The following is a 23,859-nucleotide window of genomic DNA, read 5'->3' as shown; positions in this document are numbered from 1 at the left end:
GCAGCGCTGTGCACAGAATGACCAGGAGGGACGTCAGGCCAGGGGCACTGGCCTCAGACCCTGCACCCCGCAGGGCCGGCCCTTTCTTTACTCCCCACCCCAGGCCGCTCCTTGGCCTGGGCCCCTGGGAGTTTGCAGACCCCGAGCCCTGCGTGTTTGGGATGGCTGGAGCCCCGAGTCACCGCAAGGCCAGCCGCCGAGAGCCAAGCGCCTGCTGTGTATTCTCTGTCCCCCTGCCAGCCCAGCCCAGCCCCCCTGAAGCTGCAGCTCTGGCCAGCACACAGGACTGCTGGGGCGGCCAGCGGCGGTGAGCGAGCAGAGCCAGCAGGAAATCAAGATGTTACCTCCAAGGGGAGGACGGCTCTGCTCGCTCACACGTAGGGTGGTGCGCCCGAGGTGACGGCGGGGTGAGCCCAGAAACCGCTCCCGGTGATGAATGGACACTATAAAACCCTGAGTGCTGGCACGGGAGCCTGGCTGGAGGGCGCCTTGGCCCTCGCACCAGGAGCATGGCCAGGCCCGTGTGCTCGTCATGTTCCGGGACACCGTCCTGGAGCAGGAGCCACGAGCTCTGGGAGGCGGGGGAGGCGGGGGAGGCGGGGGAGCCCGGCGCACGCGCGTCTCCGGGGCGAGGCTGCACGGCTCCCGCCGTCTCTTGCTTCCCCGGGCGCCACTCGGCCTGTGTCTGCCTCACCCCCATCTGTGGGCGGGGGCTTTAGGGAGGCAGCAGGGCTTGGAGAGAAAGGCAGCCCCTCTCCCTTGTGTCCTGGCCGCTGCAGGGGCCCCGGGCCTGCTCTCCATGTCAGCACCTCTGGGAAGGCCGTCCCAGCGCTGGGCCCTGGGGTCCGCGAGGTCCCCGATGAGCCTCAGCTTGGTACCTTGGGTGACTCTGAACCTGAGTCTCTTTATCTAAAACGTGGGACGAAAAAGACTCCTCTTGCCTCTCCAGGAACCGCAGAGGAGTCGGGAAACACGGCCAGGCCCCTGGCCCAGCGTCCGTGGGGCGCCCAGCCCCAAGACAGCTTTGGTGGGGAAGAGGGGTGGCGGGGAGCAAAGGGCCATCCCACCCTGAGCTGGACCCGTCCTCCACCTGGCCTCGGGGCCCTTGCTTGGTGAGCAGGGTCCTCAGGAACCCGGCCCTGGGGTTGTGGAGACCACCCTGAGGCCAGGGTAGGGGGTTCTCCGCGCCTGCCCCAAGCCCCGCCCCACCCCACGGTGGGCTCGTTGGGTACGAGGTCGGGTGCGTCCCATCTGGGAGATGTGGCCAGCTCCACGCTAGGCCAGATGGTGTGGACTGAGGACCGCAGGGACATTGCTCCTGCTGGGGGGAGGTCTCGGTCCCACCCCCGGGGGAGAAGGAGGCTGCCGTTTGGAGAGAATCGGCTGTCGCCCGGGGGAGGACTGAAGCCCGCAGGCCCGCTTTCCCACGGTGAGCTCCCGCGGTTCCCACCGCTCTGACCCCCCCTCCTCGCAGAGATAAGGGAGGCTCTGGGGAGGGGGCAGTGGGGCTGCGGGGGTGGGGGCTGTGCAGGGAGGAGGGGCTTCCTCCAGAGGAAGTCCTTCTCGGCCCAACACGAGAACAGCCGGCTCTTTTGTGGGGTGCTGGGTGGGCTCCCCCCGGCTTCTTGGTTCCGTCTTAGCGCGGGGTGGCCGGGCAGGGCTGGGGTCTGCGTGGGGGTGTCTGTGGGTATCCCATGAGGACTTGGGGACAGTACCAGTGTCCCTGCGTCCCAGCCCCCGTGGGCCCAGCTCGGGTGTCTGCACTGCGCAGGTGGCTCTCCGGCCCCCCCGGCCGCCGGGGGACACCAAGGGGACCCGCTGCGAGGCACGTGTGCTCAGGGTAGTTTGGGCACGAAGCAGCTTCTCCGTGGCCTCGCCCGCCCAGCCACCCACCTCGGCTGTGGCCACGGGCTCCAGGCTGTCCCCGTCCTGGGAAGCCGCTGGGCAAGTGCTTCTCTCCCTCCCTCCCTGCCTGGCCTGATGGCTGGCCTGGCCTCCACCGGCCTCCTGCAGACGGCTGCCTGCGTCGCGCCGTCGTCGCGCCGTCCCGAGGGAGAGGCAGGAATGTGGGAAGTGACAGGCCTTGATTAGGAACCTCCAGGGCTCGGGCTCGGGGCCGGGAGGGCCGTGGCGGACTGGAGCCAGCTGTGCTAGCCTGCGGCAATGCCCTGGGGGGGTGGTGGCCAGGGGAGCTGCTGGGGAGTCTCATCGTGGCACCTGGGGGGCACCGACTGCCCTTCCATAGACCTTCATGGGGGAGGGGGCTTTCTCTGACCCTGTCCTGGAATCCTTGGTCCCTCCACCCACCCAAGAGAGTCTCAAGGGAGGTTCTTTGGTTTCCCAGGACAACGCTGCTGTCGCTAAACCCCGAGGAGGGGAAGGGTGGCGGGAGCCATCATGGTGACCGCAGGAAGGACGTCTTGCCTCGTCCAGCGCGCACTGCAGGCCGGGCCAGTTTCGCTGCTGGGGCTCAGGCTGCCCTGGGGCCCCACCTTATAAAAGGCAGTGGGGGCCTGGGGTCATGCACCTGCAGTGCTACATCTGGGCTCACACAGCTGGGGGGGCGGGGAGCAAAGCCCGGAGTGATGTCCCCTCAGGTTCGGGCCCCGGGTGGGGGTCCCTATCCTATCCCCTCTGGCTCGCCGGCGTCTCTGGAGCTGGGGGAGCCCCTTGCTTGTTCCCTGCCGTCCAAGCTGGCAGGGCCTGGCACGTAGTGGGTGCCCGACAGGTGTCTGTGGAGTGACCGGCTTGTCTGGGTCCGGAGACCGGGACAGGACAGGCCACCTGGCAGGTTCACTGCACACCTGCGGGCCTCAGAGCCCAGCCTGCACACACTCGGGCCTTCTGGTTGCAAAGCCCCTACCTTACTCCTGTCACAGCCTGGTCCCATGGAGGCCTGTCCTCTGGACACAGGCAAGCACGTCTGGCTGAGAGCCGTGACCCTTCCAGGCAGGATGGCGGCCTTTCCGAGTGGGTGTCCGCAGCCGGAGGCCTCCGCCGTCCCGGGCACCGAGAGTCGAAGGCTTTTCTTCCGCGACGCCGGCTGTTTTCATTCATCTCGTGAGCACATGGGGCAAGTATGCCCTTGGGTGCAGCCAGCTGGGGAGAAATGAGCGTCGCCACCATCGGCAGTCAGAACCCGCTGGTGACAGCCTGGCCGCGGGCCTGCCCACGCCCTGAGCCCGGGGGAGACCTCAGGTGGGCGGCCTGCTGAGCCCTGGTGCCCGAGGCCAGCGCTGGGCCGGGGCTGGAGGCTGAGCGACGGCTGGGTGGGGGAGCTGGGAAGGCCGGTTCCGGTCCCTGAGTCCTGACCTGCCGCCGGCGTGGTCCTCACGCTCCGGGCTCGGCCAGGGCAGGCAGACGCGTGCTCACGGGGATCCTGCCCTGTTGTGGGGAGGGCACGGCACACGAGTCAGGCTGGAGCCTGTCCCTGTCCCGGAAGCTTCCGTCACTGAGCTGGGGGCCTGCTGGGGGGGGAAGGCGACCACTTCCACCCGGAGTCGCTGGTCCGAGGTCTTGGCCGGTTGCGGGCGGCAGCACGTGAAGCTCACGGCGTCAAGCCTGGGGAGGGAGGCACGTGGCCCCTCCCAGCCTTGCCGCTGGGAAGGGTGGGGAGGCCACACCCTCCGCTTCTCTCCTCTCTTGCGCGGTGGGGTTGGGTCCCTTCCCTGTGAGTTTCTGCGCATCCTGAAGGCCCTCTCCCCCCACCGCAGGGCCCAGCCCCCGATTGGATTCTCCTGCCCGGGCTCTGTCCCTCCCTGTGGAATGATGGTCGCACCTTCCCCGCCCTTGCTGGCTCTTCTCCAGGCCGCTGTGGGGGGCAGGTCTGGGCTGAGCCTCCATTCCCGCCGTGCCCTGCTGCTCTGGACCCTGCTGGGCTTCTGACCCCACCCTGGCCTCAGCCGGACCCCAGAGCCCCATTGACAAGCCCTCCTCGCTCCCTGCTCTGCCCCGAGCCACTCTGCGGATGGGCAGCTGTACCAGAGCGCAGACGGCCAGACCCCAGGACTAGCGCATCTTCCATGACCAGACCGCAGGGAAGAGGAGTGGGTGGTGGAACCGGGGCCTGGGGCTGGCTGGGTCAGAGCTGGGGGGTCCTCTGGGCTCACTTGTCCCTCTGTACTTCAGGCAGACAGTGTCTGCCCTGGGCTCAGCCTGTGCGCTGCGTGGCCTTGAGTACTTGCGGGGTGGCCTGGAGGCTCAGAGGTGAGAGGGGCCAATGGCCAGCCCTGCCAGCTCCCAACTTGGGTACCTGAGCGGGAGCATACAGGCTGCTGGCCCGGGACACCGGCAGAGCTGACCGCCAGCCCCACACCCACAGCGTCGTGCACTCAGGTGTGGCCTTCGGGTGGGGGATGCGCAGCAGGAGGCGTGACTGCTGGGGCCCAGCAGTCTGCGCGGGCTGTCTGGTGCAGGCCTGCCCAGCATCCTTACCTGCCTCTGAGTCCTCAGCCTTGCACCTGCCCTGGTGTCCTCCGATGGGCTGGCGAGCACACATGTGCCCTTCCCTGCTACCTGGCCACAGGCTGGCTGGCCGCCTTCCCCAGGAAAGCTCCCCATCAGTCAGTTTTGCCATCTCCTCTCCCCCGAGTGCAGCGTGAGCTCCAGGGCCATCTGGGCAGCTCAGTGTCCTCCGTGAGAGCCAGGCCTTGGCGGCCGTGGCCCAAGTGGGGCTGTCTGCATCCCGGACTCAGGCACTCCCAGGCCTGGACCTGGCCTCCCCACGGCCTTTGCACGGCAGCTGGGGAGCAAGACCAGCAGCCGGCTGCCACAGACAGGGCCTCGTCACGCGCACACATGTGTGTGCCCACGTGGGTGGGAGGCCTCAGGCGCCGCTCCGGGCCAGCCTCTGCGGTGCCTCCCAGGCCAGACTCGGCCCTGGGCTCTCTGCTGTGGTGCCAGTGTCTGATGCCCTGCGAGCCCGCTGGTCCCCAGAGGAGGGCGTGTGGGCTGGAGGCTGCCCCACCTCGGGCTCTCGGAGGGGGCATGTGTGAAAGAAGAGAGGCACCCCCATTTCCGCGTGGCGCCAGCCAGGGACAGCTGCCGTCGGGACTGGCAGCCGGGCTCTCGGAGACAGCCCTGGTTTTAATTTTCCTTCCCTCTCCTTGGGTGAGGAATCCAGCCGAGTAATGGGTTTACCATGAGGCTGGCGCGGGGACCGGCCGGCTCGGGCTCCTGAAATCAACAGCCGGCGGGGGAGGGCGTGGGGGAGGGACAGGGGTGTGGCGTCCCACATGCAGGCAGGCTGGACCGCGTGTGGCCCCAGACCAGAAGCTGACCTCCGGACCTCGGGGTGGAAAGAGCCCCGCAGGCGTGGGTCACCAGAGGAGGCGGGGGGGGGGGGGGGACTACTGAGGCCCTCCTGAGGCCAATGGAAGAGAAGACCGAGACAGAAGCCTCCTCCAGCCCCTCCCTGGCCCTTCTTTCCTGCTGCTGGGGGTCCTGTCAGGGGCTCTCCGGTCGCTGGCCTGTCCTGTTACAGTCCCTGTGCCCACTGGGACACTTGCTTGTCAATGCTCGCCCCCGGGACGGACACAGGACCTGCCTGACTTCAGCAGGGGCGGGGAGGGGAGAGTGAGTCGAGGTGCTGGCAGAGCCTGAGCCCGGGGCCCGAGCGTCCTGGGGCGGCCTGTCCTTGCCCCCTTTCCTGTGAGTGGGGTCCAGTCCCCGCCCCCGCCCCCGCCCCCACCCAGCACCGGGGCTGCCTGTGGGCCCCGTGTCTGCTCCTCCTGTCAGGAAACTGCTGTGCCCGTGGCCCTGCATCCTCAAGCCTGGCACCCAGGGGTCCTGGGCAGTGACTTCTGGGGGCTTCTCTGGTGCCTCTCCTCTCTCGCGCCCCTCTCCCTGCAGACGGTTTAGCCCCTCCTGAGGCTCAGGGGCCGGAGAGCGCCCAGCCCCCAGAAGACCGGGAGGGTCCAGACCCACGGTTTCCCCCTCAGGGACCAGACAGGGGGCCCGATGCTTTGGCCTCCTCGGGTGCTGCTGGAGGGCCTGCCCGCTGCACGTCCAGAGCCCCTGGGACAGACACGGCTCAGTGAGGGAGGCTCCGCAGGGCTCTGCTTCCTGCCCCCCCCCACCTCCATCCCCGACCCAGGAGCATGTCCCTTCTGCCCTGGAGCCCCATGTCAGGGGCCTGTGACGGGATGGACCCAGCCCTTGGGCAAGTGGGGTGTTTGTGGGGTGGCCCGGGGCCCTCACCGCAGCCTGGGTCCTGGCGAAGGAGCCCAGTGGCCGCCCAGCTTGGAGAGGAAAGCTGGAGCCGGCCTGCGGGGTGGGGGGACCCGCTCCTTCTGCTGACACAGACATTCCGAGGGGCAGAGACGCCCAGCCCGCATTTCCGCATCGAGAAAGCATTTCCCAAACAGCTTCCAGACCCCACAGCCTCGGGCCTGGATGCGCTTGGCGGCACCGCAGCGGGGGAGGGGGCAGTGGGGCGGCCGTGGGCACCATCTGCACGGCTGATGGCATCCCGCGCTTAGCGGGCTGCTCCCTGCGCGGCCGGGCCCGAGTCCTCCTGCCGGGCCTTGTGGGGGCTGGAGGCCCAGACCCTCCGCGGCCCCGCAGGCCTTCCCGGCGCGCTGCTGGAGCTCATCTCATACCTCGCGATATCCCGGGCTGCTGCTTCCCAGACTGCTCTCTGCCCTTGCCAGCCCCCGCCCCTGCGCAGGCTGGAATGTATAGCAGTCCGCATGCCAGGGTGGAGGCCGCCCCTCGGTGGGACAAGAGGGCCTGAGCGGCGCTTCCCCGGCAGCTGATCGGGATGCGCAGGCTGCAGTGGGAGCCCCAGGGACATGGCTTTGTGGGATAGGAACTGTCCTGAGGTCCCTTGGCTCTTCTCAAGCTGGTGTGGCCAGGTTCCAGGATGCCTTCCGGGCTGTGACTTCATCCACCAGGGAGCAGGGAGGCTGGGTCCCAGGACGCGACCCCTAGGAGCCTCGGCTCTAGACGCTGCCGTGGGTCTTGCTGCTTGGCCTAGGGGCAGGGGCCCGGGGTGCAGACCCGGCCAGCCGCTTGGGCTGATCCTTACGGACTCGGCGCCGCATTTTCTGCATCCGCTTCCCCTCCTCTCGCACGGCGACCTGTGACGGCCTTCCCTTGTTACAGTCGGGGAGACGAGCACAGAGGGGTTTGTCCCCTCGGTAGCAAGCCGGGGGCTGGGCACGGGGACCAGCACCGGCCCACAGAGAGCCATGGTGTGGTCTTAAGTTCTCCCGAAGCAACGCTAAAAAAACCAAGAAATCAGGGACATTGATACGAATGATCGATTTTACTTAATGCCACATATGCAAGTAAAACCACTTACACGTGAAATTCACGTAAAAAGGACTAAGGTGATTCCTCACTTCTGTTTTGTACCAAGAACCTGGCGTGTTTTAAAGGACGAGTGACAGCCCCCATGCTCAGTGGCTGAGGGGGCTTGTGGCCCTGCCCTGGGACACAGGACAAGGCAGAGCCCTTTGCCAGGGTGGGCAGGACTTGCGGGGCTACACGAGGAGACCAAGGCTGGTGCCCCCCGCTTCCTGTCTGGCTCTTCCTCCTCCCACAGCCCTGGTCCTGAGAGACCTTAGGGTGGGGACTGCCTGGGACTTAGGGACCCCTCGTGGGGTCTCTGCAGGGCCTTCACCCCAGAAGGGCGCTCTTCTGAGCTGTACCCTGGGAGTACCCCAGGCCCTGCTGCCTAGCGGTGAGGGTGACCTCAGAGTCAGCTCCTGATGGTGTCCCTCTGCCCTTCCCTGGGACACAGAGCTTGTCTCCACGGCCTCCTGACCCCTGCCTCCTGACTGGTGGCCGCGGATGAGGGGACCCTTGGCTTCCCGTGATCACTGGTTTGGGAGCTGTTGGGAAATGAGCAACAAAGTGCTGCCCCGTGCGGAAGGCGCCGCATGGCGATCCGACGGCATGCCCATCCGGGAGACTTAGGGGAGCTCCCAGGATGAGACGCCCGAGTTCAAGGGCTGGTGGGCTGTTCAGACGGCAGACAGGAGAGAGGCTCACCCGGGAGGCGCCGGCAGACAGGCAGGCAGGTCCTAGGCAGGCCCGTTTCTGCCCTGCTGGGCGCCTGGCAGGCAGGGGGCCAGTGGGATGGGCCCGCCTCTGTACCGTGGGCAGGACTGGGTGAGGCCAGGTGGTGCCTCTCTCCCCGGACCTGGCCCATAGGTGGGCTGCACAGAGTGCCAGACAGCAGGGTCCCCGGGTGAGACCTCAGGGGCCGGCAGGGGTTAGGGGTCAGATGCTCATGAGGCCCGTATGCCTAGGTTCTTAGGAGGCTGCCTGCTTGGGACGAAGCTTGAGCCTCAGGCTGTGCCCTCGAGTGAGGGCCCTGGGGGTTGGATGTGCCTCCGAGGCTCATGTAGCAGGACAGCTGGGGCTCGCTCTGACCCTCTCCCACCTGCCCGCAGGCGTATAGGGACTCCCTCTGGGTGCCAGCCCCTGGCCAGAGGAGGACGCCACCGTGCAGGGAACCGGCCGGCTGGGGGCTGCAGACCTCTTCCCCCAGGTGCCTGGCTCCCACCCACCTCACACTGGGCAGACCCCGGCCCACCTAACTGTCCTTCTGAAACCCCCAGTGGCATTTCCAGGGTGGCCTTTTCTGCCTGGGTGTCTTCCGTGTAGGTGTGGGAACGCATGTGCCCGCACACGTCTGTGCGGGGGATGAGGGGGGCTGTGTGTGTCACGTGCGCATCTGCACACGTGGGTCTGTTTGTGCACGTGTCCCCAGGGGTCCCCCGGAGGGTGCCTGCGCGGGGCTCCGCGTCGGGGTGCGAGAGCGCGCGCTGGAATGCACGGGGCGAGGGGCGGGGCGCGGGGGGGGGGTCAGCGTGGCCCGCGGGGGCGGGGCGGGGCGGGTCGGGGGCGGCCCCAGCGCCTGGAGGATTTGGCCTTCACCTGCGGGGGGCGGAGGGAAAGCCGAGAACAAAAAGGCGCGGGGCGGGGCGCCGGGTTCAGAGCGCGCGGGCCGCTGGGGTGCGCGCAGCTCGCCGGCCGGCCATGCGGGCGTCCCGGGGCCGCGGGGCCCTGACGGCGCTCTGGTGCCTCGGGCTGCTGGGGGGCCTGGCGCGCGTCGCGGGCACGCACTACCGCTACCTCTGGAGGGGCTGCTGGCCGTGCCACCTGGGCCAGGCCGGCTACTCCGTGAGCGCCGGGGACCGGAGGCCAGGTGGGCGCCGGGCGGACTCTGCGCGGGGTGGGGGCGCCGGGCGGACTCTGCGGGCCCCCTCTGCACCTCTGCGCGGGGTGGGGGCGCCGGGCTCCGCCGTGGGCCCCCTCTGCACCTCTTTTTGAAGCCGGTGGGGAGGCTGAGAGCGCGGGAGGCTGCAGGGAGCAGGGCGGGGGCAGTGCCGCTGGCGGCCGCTTCCTCTGGGACAGGCCCTTCCTCCCTGAGTCATCGGACCTTCCGTACCCCCCTGACCTGGCTGCGGGGTCTGCTGACAGCCAAACGGTCTCTTGACCGGAGGGAAGAGAAGCAGGCCCTTACATTTGCCTGTGGCACGGGGTGGGGGATTCCCCGCCCCCGGCACTGGCAGCTGGGGGGTCAAGAAAGAGGAGAGCTTCAGAGGAGAGCCGTGGGGTCCCTAAGCAAAGTCTGCCCTTCCAGGGTCCCTAGAGCCCCTTGGCGGTCGTGTGCGGTCGTGTGCGGTCGTGTGCGGTCGTGTGCGGTCGTGTGCGGTCGTGGCAAGTGCCATCCTTCCCATCCCCTTCCCCAAGCCTTGGGTGTGTGGCCACGCCGGTGAGCTGCAGAGGGAGCCCCGAGACCCCAGCAGCTCATGGACAGCGGATACTCCCTTGTCCGGGTCTGTCCTGCCTCTCCCTGCCCTTCAGATCTGGTGCCCGCCGTGGGCCGGCCTCCCCGCAGGAGCGCCTCAGAGGTTGGGGCCGTCATCCTCGGACCGGGAGGCAGGCCCTGCCCTCCAGACCGGCCCTGGCCCCTGAGTGTGGCTCTGTGCAGGGCATCTGGTCTTCTTGGCGGCACTGGCCCTGCTCCGCTGTCCTCTGGGCCATGTCAGCTGGGTCTCAGGCTGGGTCCCCACGGGGTGGGCAGCCCTCCTCCCACTCGGTGGCTCAGCCACAGCCAGGCCGGTGCTGTCACCCTCCTGCTGGTGACCATAAGCGCCGTGAGACCGTGTAGCCCCCAGAGGGAGGCTGTGTGAGGCTGGGCTTTGGGGAGCTCCCGCCCAGCTCGGGTCCGCGCGGCCTTGCAGAGAGGAGAGGACGAGGGCCCGTGGATAACAGGGTGATATCTCTGGGCTTGAGGACCCTGGGGCATGTTTGGGGGCAAGCAGGATTCTGAACTTGATAACTACGTGAGTGGCCTTCCTGGCGGCATCCCAGAGGGCCCAGGTTTCCCGGGGAAGCATGCGCGAGGCTTTGGAGGAAGGGGCTGATGGGGCAGAGCACCTGTCTGCAGGGCGCTGTCTGCTCCACCGTCCTGAGCCCCTGGCCCGGATGGGGGCGCCTCCATGGGCTCCCCGCGGCATGGAGACCGGCTGCCCAAGGACGACCGGGGGAGTCAGCCCGGTGTCGGCAGGCCACCGAAGCTCCAGCACACAGCTCAGCCTGGGGCGGCACCAGCTGCTCCCCGGGCCGCCGGCTGCTCCCTGTGCGGGCGTGAGCTGCACCGGACGCGTGGCGGCTGGGCCTCAGGCTGCACAGGGCCGGGGGTTGTGCTCCAGGCTCTGGTCCCCGGTTCCATCGGCTCAGCCTGGGAGGCTCGGGGCCTTCAAGCTCTCTTTCAGAGACCCCTGGGGTCTGGGGACACCCAAGCCCCCCTCTGTACTGTCTGCAAGAGGGATATCTTCTCTGTAGTTCCAGGGCTTGAGGTGTCAGTGCCCAGTTTGGGGTGACTCAGGGCCCGGGTCCCGTGTCAGGAAGCACAGTGTGAGGGCAAGTGTTGGCTGGAGAGAGCAGGCCTGCGGGACAGGCCCTGGGGAGGACATCTGGCCCCCAGAGAGCACAGCGGACCTCACTGGGGGGCGGGGGACAGGAGGCCGGGCTGGACAGAGGCCCCGTGTCTCCCTATATCTTTCTCCCTGACATCCCGTCCCCACCTTTAAGGGCCTTGTGATGACTCTGGGCCACCTGCAAAGTCCCTTTAGCTGGCGAGGCTCCAAGAGTTAGACTGCGGAGAGCTGACACCGCTCTCCTTAAAGACACTGAGCCTGTGGCTCTCAGTCCCAGCCACGGTCGCAGGGTCAGCAGCTGCAGGTGGCTGGGGTCGCCGGAGGAGAGCGGCCCCCACCTGGCCGCCTCGGAAGCCGGGCAGGCAGGGTGAGGGACGCAGGTCCTGCGTGGCTTCCTGAGAGTCGGTCTCCTCCGCGGAGGGGCCCCGGCAGGAGGTCGGGTGGCCGCGTGCCCCGCTGCCCTTCCACAGGCCCCCCTTGCCTGGAGGGCTGAAAGGGGAGGCCTCAGGCTCTTCAGCTTTGAGCTGCCTGCTGTGTCCCGATGCCCGCGCGGCCAACAGTGCCCGGGGACCCTGCAAGTGGTGTCTGAGCATCATTGCGCCTGCCGGGCCACAGCTCACAGACACTGTCCCCACCGGGGCCAGGTCGCCGATCGCTGGGGCCGGGTCGCCGATCGCCAGGGAGGGCAGGTCCAGGGGCCACTTGAGAGCTTGGGGCTGCCGTCCGCGCGCCAGCCCCTTCCCCTGGGGCCGCCGTGGGAGACGGCTTGCAGACGTGGCCCTGTGCGTCTTAGCACGGAGCAGGCTTTCTGTCCGCTGGTGTGGACACTTGAGTCTGAATGTTCCTGTGCGGGCAGCAGGGGGGCCCGAAGAACGGTGGTCACGTGGGCGGGGGTGGGAGCCAGGCCGGAGGCCCCGGCCGTCAGGGCAGCCCAGCTGGAGGGACCCTGCTGGCTGACGGCGGCCTCCTGCCTGTGCCTCCCCCGAGTGCTTCATCCCAGACTGTCCATTTGCTGTCCTTGCAGCCCAAAGGGCTGCTGGGCTGGCCGAGGGGTTGACATTGTCCTGGGCTCCCCTTGCATCCCAGACGGCTTGCTCAGACCTGCCCAGAGCTGCTGGAGGATGTGGCCGCCCAGCCAAGTGTCCGAGCAGCCTCTCCCCCAGCTGGGGTCTGGAGTGAGCCGAGCGTGATTATGAGCTGCCGGCCGAGAGCAGGGTTCCCGGAAGCGAGTGTCCCTGCCCGCCAGTGTCCCTGCCCGCCTGCACTCCCGGCCCCAGGGCCACATCAGGAGCACAGCTGCCACTGGAATGACGCCCTGGCAGGGTTGGTCTGGACACTGAGGCTGCCGTCCACCCTGCCGCCCCCACAGACAACACATACCTGGCATGTCTTCCCTGAAGTTTCCCTAAGCACCTACTATGTGCCTGGGGCCGCGTCCCCCATGGTCGCATCTTTACTTCCTCTCTGAGCCCCCATGGGGGGTTGCCCGCACCTCCCTTCCAACCACTTGCCACCCGGCTGACTCTCCCACAAGAGGGCCCTGGGTCCCTCTGTCCCCCACTCTCCTGGGGACTCTGCTGGGGCCCTTTGACCTCTGCCTTCAGGCTTCTTCCCGAGAGCCACCCGTGTCCATCCTGAGAAAGCTCTGGGCTGCCGCGGGCAGGAGAGAGCCTCCCCGCATCTTTGGGCCTCTCCCCAAGGTGCTTGGCACGGCCCTGGGGTCTCCTTGGACTGACCCGGTCTGTGTGTGCAGCAGAGGCCCTGGCCTCCTGGAGTTGGTTTGCTGTCATTTCTGGGGCTCCAGGTCTGTTCTCCACACGTGGGCTGGTGGCACGGTTCCCATGTGTGTGGGAAGCACAAGCTGGTGGGTGGGCACGGGGGATGGCCGGGGGAGCCTCGCCCTGTACCCCACTTTTGGCACCCTTCACAGGCGGCCTCAGATGGCTGGCATTTTAGGAGAATGGAAGCTGAGCATTTTCCCGGGAGGGAACCAGAGGCTGGAGTGGAGCGTCTGTGTGTCTGTCTCCCTGCTTTTGTGGTTGGGGAGGCTGGCGTCTGAGAAATGTGGACTGGCCTGAGGCCCGGCATGGCTTCCAGCCTGTGCCTGGTGTGCCGGGGCCCCTGTGTCTGCAACAGCCCCCTCCCTCGGTCTCCGGGTCTCCCGCACAGTTGTGTCCCTCCTGGCGTTCGCCGCGCACACAGGTGTCTCAGTGGCCTGTTCTGACCACTTCCCGCGCTGCCCAGCCTCTCCGGGGGCCCGGGTTGGTGGATGGAGGTCTGGGGGGAGGGATGAGAGGTTAGGGCAGCTCCCAATTTCCCCTTGTCTCTGCGTTCCTGCAGGAGGAGGTGACCCTCCTGGGGTGCAGGCCCGCAGGCCCCTGGCTCTGGGGAGGGTCTTTCTGCTTCTCTAGTTCTTAGCTGGGCTCCTGGGGTGGCCCCACTGGCCCCTTTGGGCTGGCCTCATCCACTCCTGGTTAGCACTTTCTCTGTGGCCTGGGGCGCTGTGAGCATGGGTGCTGCTCTGGTGGCTGGTGGTCTCGGGTGGAAGGTGTTCTCGCAGCCGCGTTTGGGACCTCCATGACGTCCTGTCCTGGGGATGTTGCCGGTGGTCTCCTGTCCCCCAGCATGGGAAGGCCCCCGGGAGACCCGGGCAGATATCACCCACGTTAGTTTCCCGGGACCAAAACAAATACAACAGTAGACGTTGATCCTCTGACTGTTTTGGAGGCTGGAAGTTCAGCATCAAGGTGCCGGCTGCTCCCCCCGAAGCCCCCCGGGGAGACCCTTCCTTCTCTCTTCCTTCCAGCCTCTTGTGGCCCCACCTGGTTCCTAGGCTGTGGCCACCTCATTCCAGCCTCTGCCTCCCCGCGTGTCTCCTGTGAGGCCCCTGGTGGCTGGATGTACCCCCCATTCAGCGCGGGTAACTAATTGCATCTGCCTCTGAAGGTGACGTTCTGAGGCTCTGCGTGGATGTGAATTTGGGGGGACGCTGTTCAAGCTCTCTCTCCCCTAGCCAGAGCCCGAACAAAGGCATCTCGTGCATTACTGGCTTTTCCTTTTGGGCTCACGGGTCCCAGAGAAGCAGCTGGCCCTGTCCTGAGTATTTCTGGATCTGGACCTTCGGGGTAGAGCACCAGCTCCAGGTTCAGTCTCAAAAGGCCTGAGAAGCTGGGCCCCCCCCACTCCCAGCCAAGTGCCGTCTGCAGCTGCTGCCTTGTCCAGACCACTGCTCCTTGTGTTGTGTCTGACCCCCAGGGCTCCCCACGTTCTGGCCACCGCAAGGTGGCGGCTCTTCCCCCCAAGCGGGCTGGCCGGGTGTGAGGGAGGGGCCCTGCCTTCTCCCCACTCTGCTCCGGCAAGCGTGGGCTCGGAGCGCGGGCACCTGAGCGGGGTTCCACTGTGAGGGTGCCTGGATCGGGGTCCCTGGGGTGGCTGACCCTTGGCCTGTGTCCCTGTCCAGACGTGGATGAGTGCCAAGTGCACAACGGTGGCTGTCAGCACAGATGCGTGAACACACCAGGCTCTTACCTCTGCGAGTGCAAGCCCGGGTTCCGGCTCCACGCGGACGGCAGGACCTGCTTGGGTAAGTGTCCAGCTGCCCCCCACCTGGGCTCTGGGCCACCTCCCTGCCTGGGTTCCTGGCCTCAGTGGTGCCCCCACCCCCCTGGCTGGGCCCACCGGGGTGGGGCTGGGGTCCCCGTCCTCCTGGACCTGCTCAGGGGCTTGTCCTACTGCGTGTATGCTGCCCCTCGGGGCTTTGGCTGGCCTGTCGTGGAGCAGTGCGCCCTCCTGAGTCCCCAGGGCCTGGCTCCCCCATGCCAAGGCCAGACCCTGTGACCCTGGGGTGCGGAGGCCATGTTCCTGGGGTTCCTCTCTCGACTTGGGGAGGAGCCCTTGGGCCAGCACTCTCTGGAGGACCCTCTCAGCCGAAGCTGTGGTGCTGGGTCAGCAGGGGCCCAGGGCCCGGGGACCAGACTTGGGGGCAACTTGGGTGCTGGCTGGGTGGGAGCGGCTGGTAAGGGCAGGGGCAGGGCCAGCATGAGGCCACTCTTGGCCTGCAGAGCTGGGGCTCCTGGGCCCTGGTCCCCCCACCCTGGCTTTGGGAAGCTTAGGGGGTTGGACTGTGGCAGGTCGGGAAGAGGGAGCTGAGAAGCAGGACCCCGACCCTCACTTCCTCTGCAGAGCCTTTGTCTTTGGGGAGTAGACTTGTTGGAGGGGCCCTGGCCACAGCGTGCTGTCCCCGCAAGCATGGAGGGCTACCGGGGTGAGGGGGATGGTGCCGGGTGCCCGCTGAGGTGGAGGGTGGAGGGGCTGCGGGCCAGGGTCTGGTGCTGAGCCCTCCGCTTGCTGCCCCCCGCCTGGCCCCTCTCCTGCCTAGCTCTGGACACAGAGGCCCAGGGCCCGGGGCTGCTGTGACTGCGAGGCCATGTAACGGTCAATCCTCGGGGGGCTGGTGCGGGACGCTCCTCGCTTCCACCCTGGAGATGCGGAGTGGGCCTGGCAGGCTGCGAGCGGCCTCATCCCTGCACGCTGTGCTGCAATGTGGCAGGGCGGCCCGCCAGCCCCGGGGGGCCCTCCGGGCACACACACTGTCCCATGTCCGGGCGCCGCTCGGGGGGGCGGGGGAGGCAGCTGCTCCGCCGTTTCTCCGGGCCGGGAAGTGGAAACACGTGTGGGAAGTGTGATGTGCTTCCAGACAGACCGGGGGGTGCGGCCCCCAGTCGGGGTCAGGGGAGGGGACTTCTGGGAGCCTGCTGGTTCCCCCAGGCCCCTGGAGACCCCGGAGAAGGGTGTCCCTGGGGCCCGGGCCATGGTGGGCTGGGCTCGGCCTGGGGGGTGCCCACGGTCCCCTCCCTGCTAGGGGCTCCCCCGTGAGGGGTCTGGGGCTGGGACACCCCCCACGTCTCTCTGGTCTCCCTGTCTGCTGGTGACGCCTTCCGTGAGGTGCCTGACGGCAGGAATGCCTGCTGGTGTGGGGTGAACAGCAGGCAAGGGCAGGGGCGCCTTCCTGGCCATGGAGGGACAGGTCGTGGCCTCGGAGTGTCCTTCAGCTGCTGCCTGCGGGACGCCTGGAGGGGTGCCCCTCACTCTTGCCCCGGCCCCCAGCCCACCCTGGCTGCGCCGGAGCTCTTCCCGGGCGCCCTCCCTGCCTGTGCTCCAGGTGCAGAGGTCTCCGTCTGTGGCACTGGCTTAACTCAAACATCTCTTCGGGGTCCGCTGCCAGGGCTCCTGGGGTGGTCTGCACAGCCTGGCAGGAAGCTGCTGGGACCTCATGGCTGATCGGCGGCAGCCCCAACGCCGTGCTCCCAGGCCAGCCCCCGGCTCTCTTGGAGCGGGTACCCACCTCCCGGCGCCCCGTGGACCCCCCGCTGCCGGGAGTGGCACCCCGCGGACCCCCCGCTGCCGGGAGTGGTGCCCCGCGGACCCCCCACTGCCGGGAGCGGTCTCCTCAAGGCTGTTGTTGGCCCCCCCTGTCGACTGGAACCCCCAGCAGGACGCGCGTGGTGCCCCGCTTACCTGCACACACCTGGCTCTTTTGGGTGGCTTCTTTGTACCGGGAGCTCCCGGGAGCTGACGCGCTGCCAGGGTGCAGGCCGGGGCCCAGGGCCCCCCACGGGGTGGGGTCTGGAGTTGGGGTGGGTGTGTCAGGCTTGGTCCCCTGGGAGCTGCCTTTTCTGGAGGGGCCTGGGCCTTGCTGAGAAACTTCTGGAGGGGACAGGCCTCTCCAGGGAGCTTCTTCGAGGCAGAGTGGAAAGTGTTTGATTTTCTCGCTAATGCACCCTTTTGGTGTCCGGGGGACCTGCCCAGCTGCAGCGTGTCCTTGGGCGGGTAGGCGGGGACGAGCTGCTTCCAGGTGGGGACCTGGTGGAGGGCATTGCTGGGCCTCCGCGGGCTCTGAGTGGGGAGCCGGACTTCCTGCCACTGGGAACTGTGAGGGTCTGTCCTCTCCTCGGATTCCCAGGGTACAGGACACGGGGAGGAGCTGGGCCTCCTCTCACTGAGGTTTACGGGGCACCCTCGGAGCTCAGACCACCCTATGGCTACAGGATGCTCACGGGAGGAACTGGGGTAGGAATCCCGCACCCCCAGCGGGGCCCAGCTGCATCGCTGCTCTGGAACCCCTCCCCTGGGGCCTGCTGGGAGCCTCTTCTGGGGGAGGGGCGCCGGGAGCTCCCCTGGGACTTTGCAGGCAAACAGCCCCAGGCGCTCACTCCCGCCCAGCAGCTGGAAGTAAGAATTACCGAGAGCTGGAGGTCGGGGCGGAGGAGGAGCTCCCCCCGCAGTCTGACCCTCGTTCCTGTGATGCCAGGTCATGGGGTCCTGAGGGATGTCCGAAGTCCTCAAAGGCACATTTGAGTGGGGGCCTTGAAACACACAAGGGGGGCCTTGAAACTGTGGAACTTGCCTCCGAGGCAGGGAGAGGACAGGAAATGCGCGGCTTTCTCCCATTTCTCCTTTCTAGAAGGTCTGATGGAAATAAAACACAAAAAGGTTTTCATTCTTCAGAAAGAGAATTTGCAAGAAGGACTTCGCCATCAGCGGGAAGCCCCGGAGCGCCACCCACTTAGCCTGGCCCCGGAGACGGGGACGCAGCCTGGCATCGGGCGTCCCGGGGCTCTCCATGGCCAGGGAGCCTTCGTGGATGTGTCCCCCAGCCTGGGGGTGCGAAGAGCAGGGCCTCGTGTTAGTCTGCCCTGCTGTCACCCTCGGGCACCGAGCTGGCCTCTCTCCTTTCCCGACTCGGGGCTTGGGATCAGGGGACGTGTTTAGGGAGGGCGTTCTTGCTTCTCGGCGACATCTCGCGGAGATCCAGCCTGCGAACCCATGGAGAGCCGCCCCTGGGCACTTTAACACTTGGGCCTGGGAAGCCCCCTTCCCCTGGGCAGCGGGGCTCCCGGTCACCTGTCCCGTGGTCCCTTCTGGATCCTGCTCTTGGATGCGGATGCTTCTCCACGTCCCCTTAGGCAAGTAGGACCTCAGGGGGTCCCTGTGATATCACCCTCCAGTAGCGGTCCCGCGGGAGGCCCTGGGCCAACCACTTGGAAGACCTGGGCTCCCCATCCTCCCCCACTTCTGCCCCCCCCACGGTGCCGACACCATGCACTCCCCGCCCCCTTCACCAGCGACTGGATGTCCTGGTTTCCTCTCCCAGGAGTCCCATGCCCACGGCATGGGGGAGGGGCTCCCCAGCTCTGCCTTTCCCTGGGCCTTGGGAGAGTCTCTTTCCCTGCCAGGCCGGGGTGTCTCCCAGTGAGGGGGCAGCGAGGGGAGTCCTCAGGGAGGCCCCGCTGGAGGCCCCAGGCAGCAGGAAGGTGGAGATCTCCAGGCCTGTCTCCAGCCCCAGCCCCGCAGAGTTGTGCCGATCTGAGAACGTTCTCCAGCGGCCCCCACACCCCCAACCCCGCAGGCTGCGGCTGCTAGAAGTCGCCTTCCCAGCCCCAAGGGGCCTGTGGGTCTGGTTGGGGCCACTGGAAGGGCAGCCCCGCCCCTGGGACGCCCCGGGATGCTGTGGTTTTGCTCAAGCCCAGGAGCCCAGCGACCAGCCTGCCAGCTCCCGGGGGTGACCAGATGGTCCTGCTCCAACTCAGGGGAGCCAGGGGCAGTGGTCAGAGCCCGGGCTGGACGAGGACACCCAGCAGGGAAGCAAGGGCAGCCCGGGCCGTGCAGCGGGCAGGGCTGGAGCCAGGTGTGGGGTCTGGCGGCCAGGCTGCAGGAACAGCCTGTGCGTCACACCTTTGCTTTACCTCGAGGTGGGAGGTGGGGGCCGGCGGTCGGCACGGCCTGGGTCCTGGCCCCCCCCCCCCGCCCCTGTGGCTGTCTCTCCCTGGCTCGGACTCCAGAGTGGTGGCCGCTGGTGGGTGTGTGGTCTGTGACGAGGCTGGCCCAGCCCCTGGCACGGGGGTGAGGGCGGCCACTTGCAGAGCCGCAATTCCTCGTGGCCGCCTGCCGTGCAGGAGCCCCAGCCGAGGGCAGGGAGCAGGATGGCACGCACACGGCCGAGGAGCTGGCCACCCCTGCCCGGAGGGATGGGGTGGGTCGAGCCCGAGTGAGTCTCCCCTTCTGCCCTGCCACGCTGGCTGTGTGCCCAACAGAGGGCTTTCCAGAAGGAAGGACCCTGTGGGTGGCCTCTGGCCACACGTGGTGGGAGGCTCGTGGGACCTAGAAACCAAGCCAGTCCGAGGGCCATAATTACCAAACCCCGTGAAGGCAGCGGGGACCAGAGCCACCCCAGCCTGCCCAGAAACCACAGGGCTGGGTGTGGAGGTGGTGGCAGAGCCGGCCGGCAGGCTCGGCGAGCTGCTGACAGCAATGCCCTCCCGCGGGTGGCCGGCCGGGCAGAGTCGCTGCCCACCGCCCCACCTGCCGCCCCTCCTCTGAGTCACTGGGATGCCCCGGGGTCCGAGTCCGTGCCCAGGTCTCCGGGCTGCCCCCGTGCCTGCACCCGCAGAGACCCTGGGCCGCGGGCAGAACGGGCCCTCCCCCCACCTCCCCATGTCCCTGCCTCCAGCTCAGGTAGCCCCAGCGCCTTCGTGAGTGGACGCCCTGCCTGCAGGCCCCTGGGTGGTGGCGGCCTCTGCTGGCGGGAGGCAGGCTTGCAGCTCCTGGAAGCCGCCTGCGTGGGGCTGGAGCCGGGGGTCCCGGAAGGCCCAGAGGGAGGGTCTGTCAGTTCGGGGCGCTGTAACAGGTCCCGCCACAGAGCGGCTTGAAGAACAGAAATTTATTTTCTCGCCGCTCTGGAGGTGGGAAGTTCCAGATCACGGTGCCGGCCAGTGGGTCTGCTGGTGGGGTCCCCCTTCCTGGCGGCCCTTCTTCCCGTGGCCTCCTGCGGCGGAGAGAGAGACGCAGAGATACAGAGATCTCACGTCCCTTCTTACAAGGACAGGTTCTGCTGGGTCCGGGCGGCACCTTTATGACCTCATAAAACCTAACGTTTCTCCACGAAAGCTCTGCCTCCGAGTTCATTCACATCGGGGGTTCAGTCTGGGGTACACCTGTGAATCTCGGAGGGCCACGAACACGCGCCCCGGACCTCCTGTTTCTGCCAGGCTCTCAGCTTTGCTGTGGGTCCGAGCGGGGTCCTGATCAGCGGGAGTGCCCGGGCTGGGACGTGGATTCCACGGCTGGGTTTTGAAGTGACCCGAGGGGTCTGGAACCCTTCCCACCAGCTCTGGGCACTGGCCACACCCAAGCCGGCCCCTCCCTGAGCTGCACAGCCCAGTGCCTGAGAAAAATCCGTGTCAATGAGCTTTCTGGGAACCCGTGGCCCGGGTGTGCAGTATGACACGGGGCTTGGCTCCCAGTGCACACAGCTTGGGAGCATCTGGAAGTTAGGACTCGGTCGGTCGGCATAGCACAGGGGTGGGAGCCTGGGCTCCCTCTGCTTGCCGCCTCCCCCTCCCCCCAACCCAGTGATTTCTCCTGACTTGGCTTAGCCTGGCAGGGGTGACTCCTGGACCCTCCTGGGTCCTCCTCCCTGTCCCGCCGGCCCCCCTGCCCTGTGCTCCACGACCCTCTGTCTCTCTCTGTGTGCCTGTCCCACCCTGTCAGGCGGGGCGCTGGTGCCCGTGATGTCTCGAGCGCGGATGCCGCTGGAGTCGTGAACCCAAACAGCCCGGGACTGGGGGGGGGCTCAGCTCATGCTCGGAAACGTCTGAGTGATGGCGGTGGCTGAAACGGAGCGTGTTGGCGCGGACTCAGGGGTGGCAGCTGGGGAAGGGGCTTCGCGGCTGGGGGACAGCAGACAGTGGCTGCCCTGCCGGCCTTGCTTGGGCCCAGGCCTCACGTCTCTGCTGCTCTGCTGTGCACAGGCCAGCTGCAGCAGGAGACCCAGCCGATGCGGCCACCCTCGTGTCCTCCCTGGGCGCAGCCCCGTAGGGCTGGGACCCTCAGCAGGAGCTCCCTGACCCCGCACCTCCTCACGTAAAGAAAGTGGGTGCTCTCCCGAGTGCCGTGTTCCGGATTGCCCAAACCCGCTTGCCCTGTCTTGAAGGGAGTTCCTTCTGCCTTCTGCGTGGTCTCGGCGTCCTCAGAGACCCGGGGCCATGCGCCTTGGCACTGCCAGGCCTGCCGCTTCTGCTCCCCACAGAAACCGCTCCCTCGGAGCTGGAGGCCAGGCTTCTGGGCCGCAGTGGCCCTCCGTGGCAGCCCCACACACATGCCTGCCCTGACCCGATAGGTGACCCGATAGGAGAGGGAAGCGTCAGAGCCCCCACTGCCCACAGCTGGCCTGCTGCCTCCTCCGGGAGCCTCCCAGGCTGCTTGGCCTCCGGCCGTGGAAGCACCGGCTCTCAGGGGGGCCCCGTGTGGTGCTCTCCATGCCGGGTGATGCCGGCTGGCTCTGGAGGGTCTGTCTACAGGCGGGGCATGTGGGCCGAGCCGCGAAGCCAGGCCCGTGAACCCTATAGGAACGGTGTGCCTCTCGAAGTCCTGCTTCTGGGACAGAGACAGAAAGGAGAGGGCCGTGGGGGGTCCTGAAGGATTCTGCGGGAGGCGGTCGGAGCCCGATGAGGGTGGGTCCCCCGGCTGGTCACCCCCCTGGGCTGTATCCGCCACTCCTGTCTGTGTCCCCAGCCATAAACTCCTGTGCCGTGGGGAACGGGGGCTGCCAGCACGAGTGTGTCCAGCTCACGGTGACCCGGCACCGCTGCCAGTGCCGCCCCGAGTTCCAGCTCCAGGAGGATGGAAAGCGCTGTGTCCGTGAGTGTGCCGCCCTGGAGGTAGCGCCGGGGCTGGGACTCCCACCGTCCCCCTGCTCCCCTGCCACACACCCACCCGGGAGCCCTGAAGCCCGAATCCCAGGCAGCTGCCGGCACAGATCCTGGGCTGGCCTCCCTGCGTGGCCGCTGGGGCTGGAAGCAGGACGCGGGGGAGGCGGGGCCCCTTGGGTGGTGGGTCACCGTCTGGCCCCCAGTGGGCGTGGCGGGGAAGCCCCTTGGGCTGTGCTCTGGGATCGTGCATGTGCTGGGGGCAGGAAGCCCGGGATGGGGCGCGCGGGGGCTGGAGCAAGGAAGGGCGTCCTGCGTGTTTCTCAGTTCTCACACCGTCCTCGGCTCCGCGCGGGCGTGTGGGACCCAGGTCCCGGCCCTCCCGGACGGGAGACGCAGGCAGGGCCCCACTTGGCATCTTGCTCTGGGGTCTCGGGCCTGCCTGTCATGGGAGGAGGAGCTTTGCTGATGGAGATGCTGGGGCAGGCTTGGGGTCGCGAGATGTGGAAGTGGGGGCCGTGCTGGGATGAGACAAGTACTGACCGTACCCCAGCACACACACCCCTGGCCTCGGGTCCAGGCCGGAGTGAGGTGGGCCTGAGGGCTGAGCTGTGGGGGACAGTGGCATGGGCCCGCAGGGCTGGGGGCCGCAGGGCTCCTTAGGTCGGAGTAGGAGGAGGCTCCGGAGGACTTGGGGTGTCCTGGGGGTTCCCACACTGGGGAGAGAGGGACTGAAGAGCTGAGCCCCTTAGACTGGAGACCCCAGCGACAAGAGCCCTGGTGGGGGACTCAGGAGAGGCCTGGGCACCCCAGATCGGCTCAGCCCCCGTCTTCCCTCTGGGCCTGTGACCGCAGGGAGGAACCCGTGCGCGGAGCGGAACGGCGGCTGCTCGCACACGTGCCAGGTGCGCCGCGGCCTCGCCCACTGTGAGTGCCATGCGGGCTTCCTGCTGGCCGCCGACCGCAGGTCCTGTGAAGGTGAGGCGCCCCCCCAGGCCCCAGCCGGGCTCTGCACCCCTCCTTGGGGGGGGGACGGGGAGGGGACAGCGACACAGTCAAGGAGCCTGAGTCTCACTCCGGCAGAAGCGAGCGGGAGGTCTCGGGCAGCTTCTCAGTGGTTATGGTATCAGCTTCATGGTATGTGGTCAGGGAAGCGGTGGGGCGGGGAGGCCACGGAGAGAAGGCAGGGAGCGTCACTGGAGTCCCAGGAGCTCCCTGCACAGCCAGCTTCTAGATGTTTCCACGGGTGTCGTTAGCGCACACACAGAGAATTGTCCGGGTCCCGGCCGGTGCTGCTCTCTGGGAGGTGTTCCTTCATGCCTTGCTTCGGGGGCGCGGGCTGTGGGGCTGACCACCTGTCTTACCCCGTCATAGGAGTTTGGGGGGTCTTGTGCGTCCCCCATCACTGTCGGGGTACGTCCAGGGCAGACGGTGACCATTTCCGGGTGGGGGTCTGAGCACAACCTTCACGGCTCCGACCCTGGGAAGGATCGTGTCAGGCGCCCTGCATGCCGGGGGCTGCGGCGGGCTCAGCAGGAGACGGGGCCGAGGGTCAGCTTCACCCCGAGGGACCTCAGGGGGTGACCAAAAGCAGTGTTGGGGATCGGGCACTCCCAGCCAGTGCTGTGGGCAGGAGGCTGATGATGGCCCCTGGTGTCCGCCCCTACCGGCAGGCCATGGAAAGGCCCCCCTGGTGCCGGCCCGAGACCCGGCCTGGTGGCTGGGGCAGCAAGGCCGAGGGAGGTGGGCTCAGATGGACCCCCTTGCCCGATGCTGCTGGTCCAGACCGGTGCCCTCCTCGCTCTGAGAGGGAGCGTGGTTCTGACTCCGAGGGCTGTTGATGAGAACGCCGAGCTCCAGAGGGCATCTTGGGGCAGGAAGTGGGGAGAGAGCTCTGGGTCTGAGCCCTGAACCCCACTGGGACCCCTCCACCCTGAGGCCTCCACTGGGGGCTGCACCTCCCAGAGGCCTGCGTCTTGAGGGCCCTCCACGCCATCGCTCCCGTGCAGATGTGGACGAGTGCGCCACAGGGCAGGCCCAGTGTGCCCACGGCTGCCTCAACACCCAGGGCTCCTTCACATGCGTCTGCCACGCCGGCTATGAGCTGGGCGCTGACGGCCGCCAGTGCTACCGTAAGTGGACAGCGGGCAGGCGCGGGCACCCCAGGCTGTGGAGGGACCTGGAAGCAGTGACACAGGCCCCCACACCCCATGGGCACTGGCGTGCTGGGGCTGGGCCAAGGGGCTGGGCTCTCC

General features: G+C 67.7%; 1 protein-coding gene across 5 annotated transcripts in view; it reads left to right on the top strand.

Moving 5' to 3' along the window:
- Nucleotides 1–23,859, top strand: part of MEGF6 (multiple EGF like domains 6) — an 83,104-nt gene that overhangs the window by 41,997 nt on the left and 17,248 nt on the right. For 3 of the 5 annotated variants that reach the window (XM_082687633.1, XM_082687632.1, XM_082687634.1), the window contains 4 exons: nt 14,359–14,481; nt 21,471–21,596; nt 22,460–22,582; nt 23,614–23,736. In XM_082687633.1, the coding sequence (XP_082543759.1) occupies nt 14,359–14,481; nt 21,471–21,596; nt 22,460–22,582; nt 23,614–23,736 (495 nt within the window). Of the gene's footprint in view, nt 1–8,948; nt 9,158–14,358; nt 14,482–21,470; nt 21,597–22,459; nt 22,583–23,613; nt 23,737–23,859 lie in introns of those variants that run through there. The other 2 variants (XM_082687636.1, XM_082687635.1) reach the window with 1 other exon arrangement.

This window comes from Mustela nivalis (genome assembly GCF_964662115.1).
Source record: "Mustela nivalis genome assembly, chromosome: 10".
In the NCBI taxonomy this organism is placed as follows: Eukaryota; Metazoa; Chordata; class Mammalia; order Carnivora; family Mustelidae; genus Mustela; species Mustela nivalis.
Note: the sequence above shows the minus strand (reverse complement) of the source record. Positions and strands in the feature narration are given on the sequence as shown.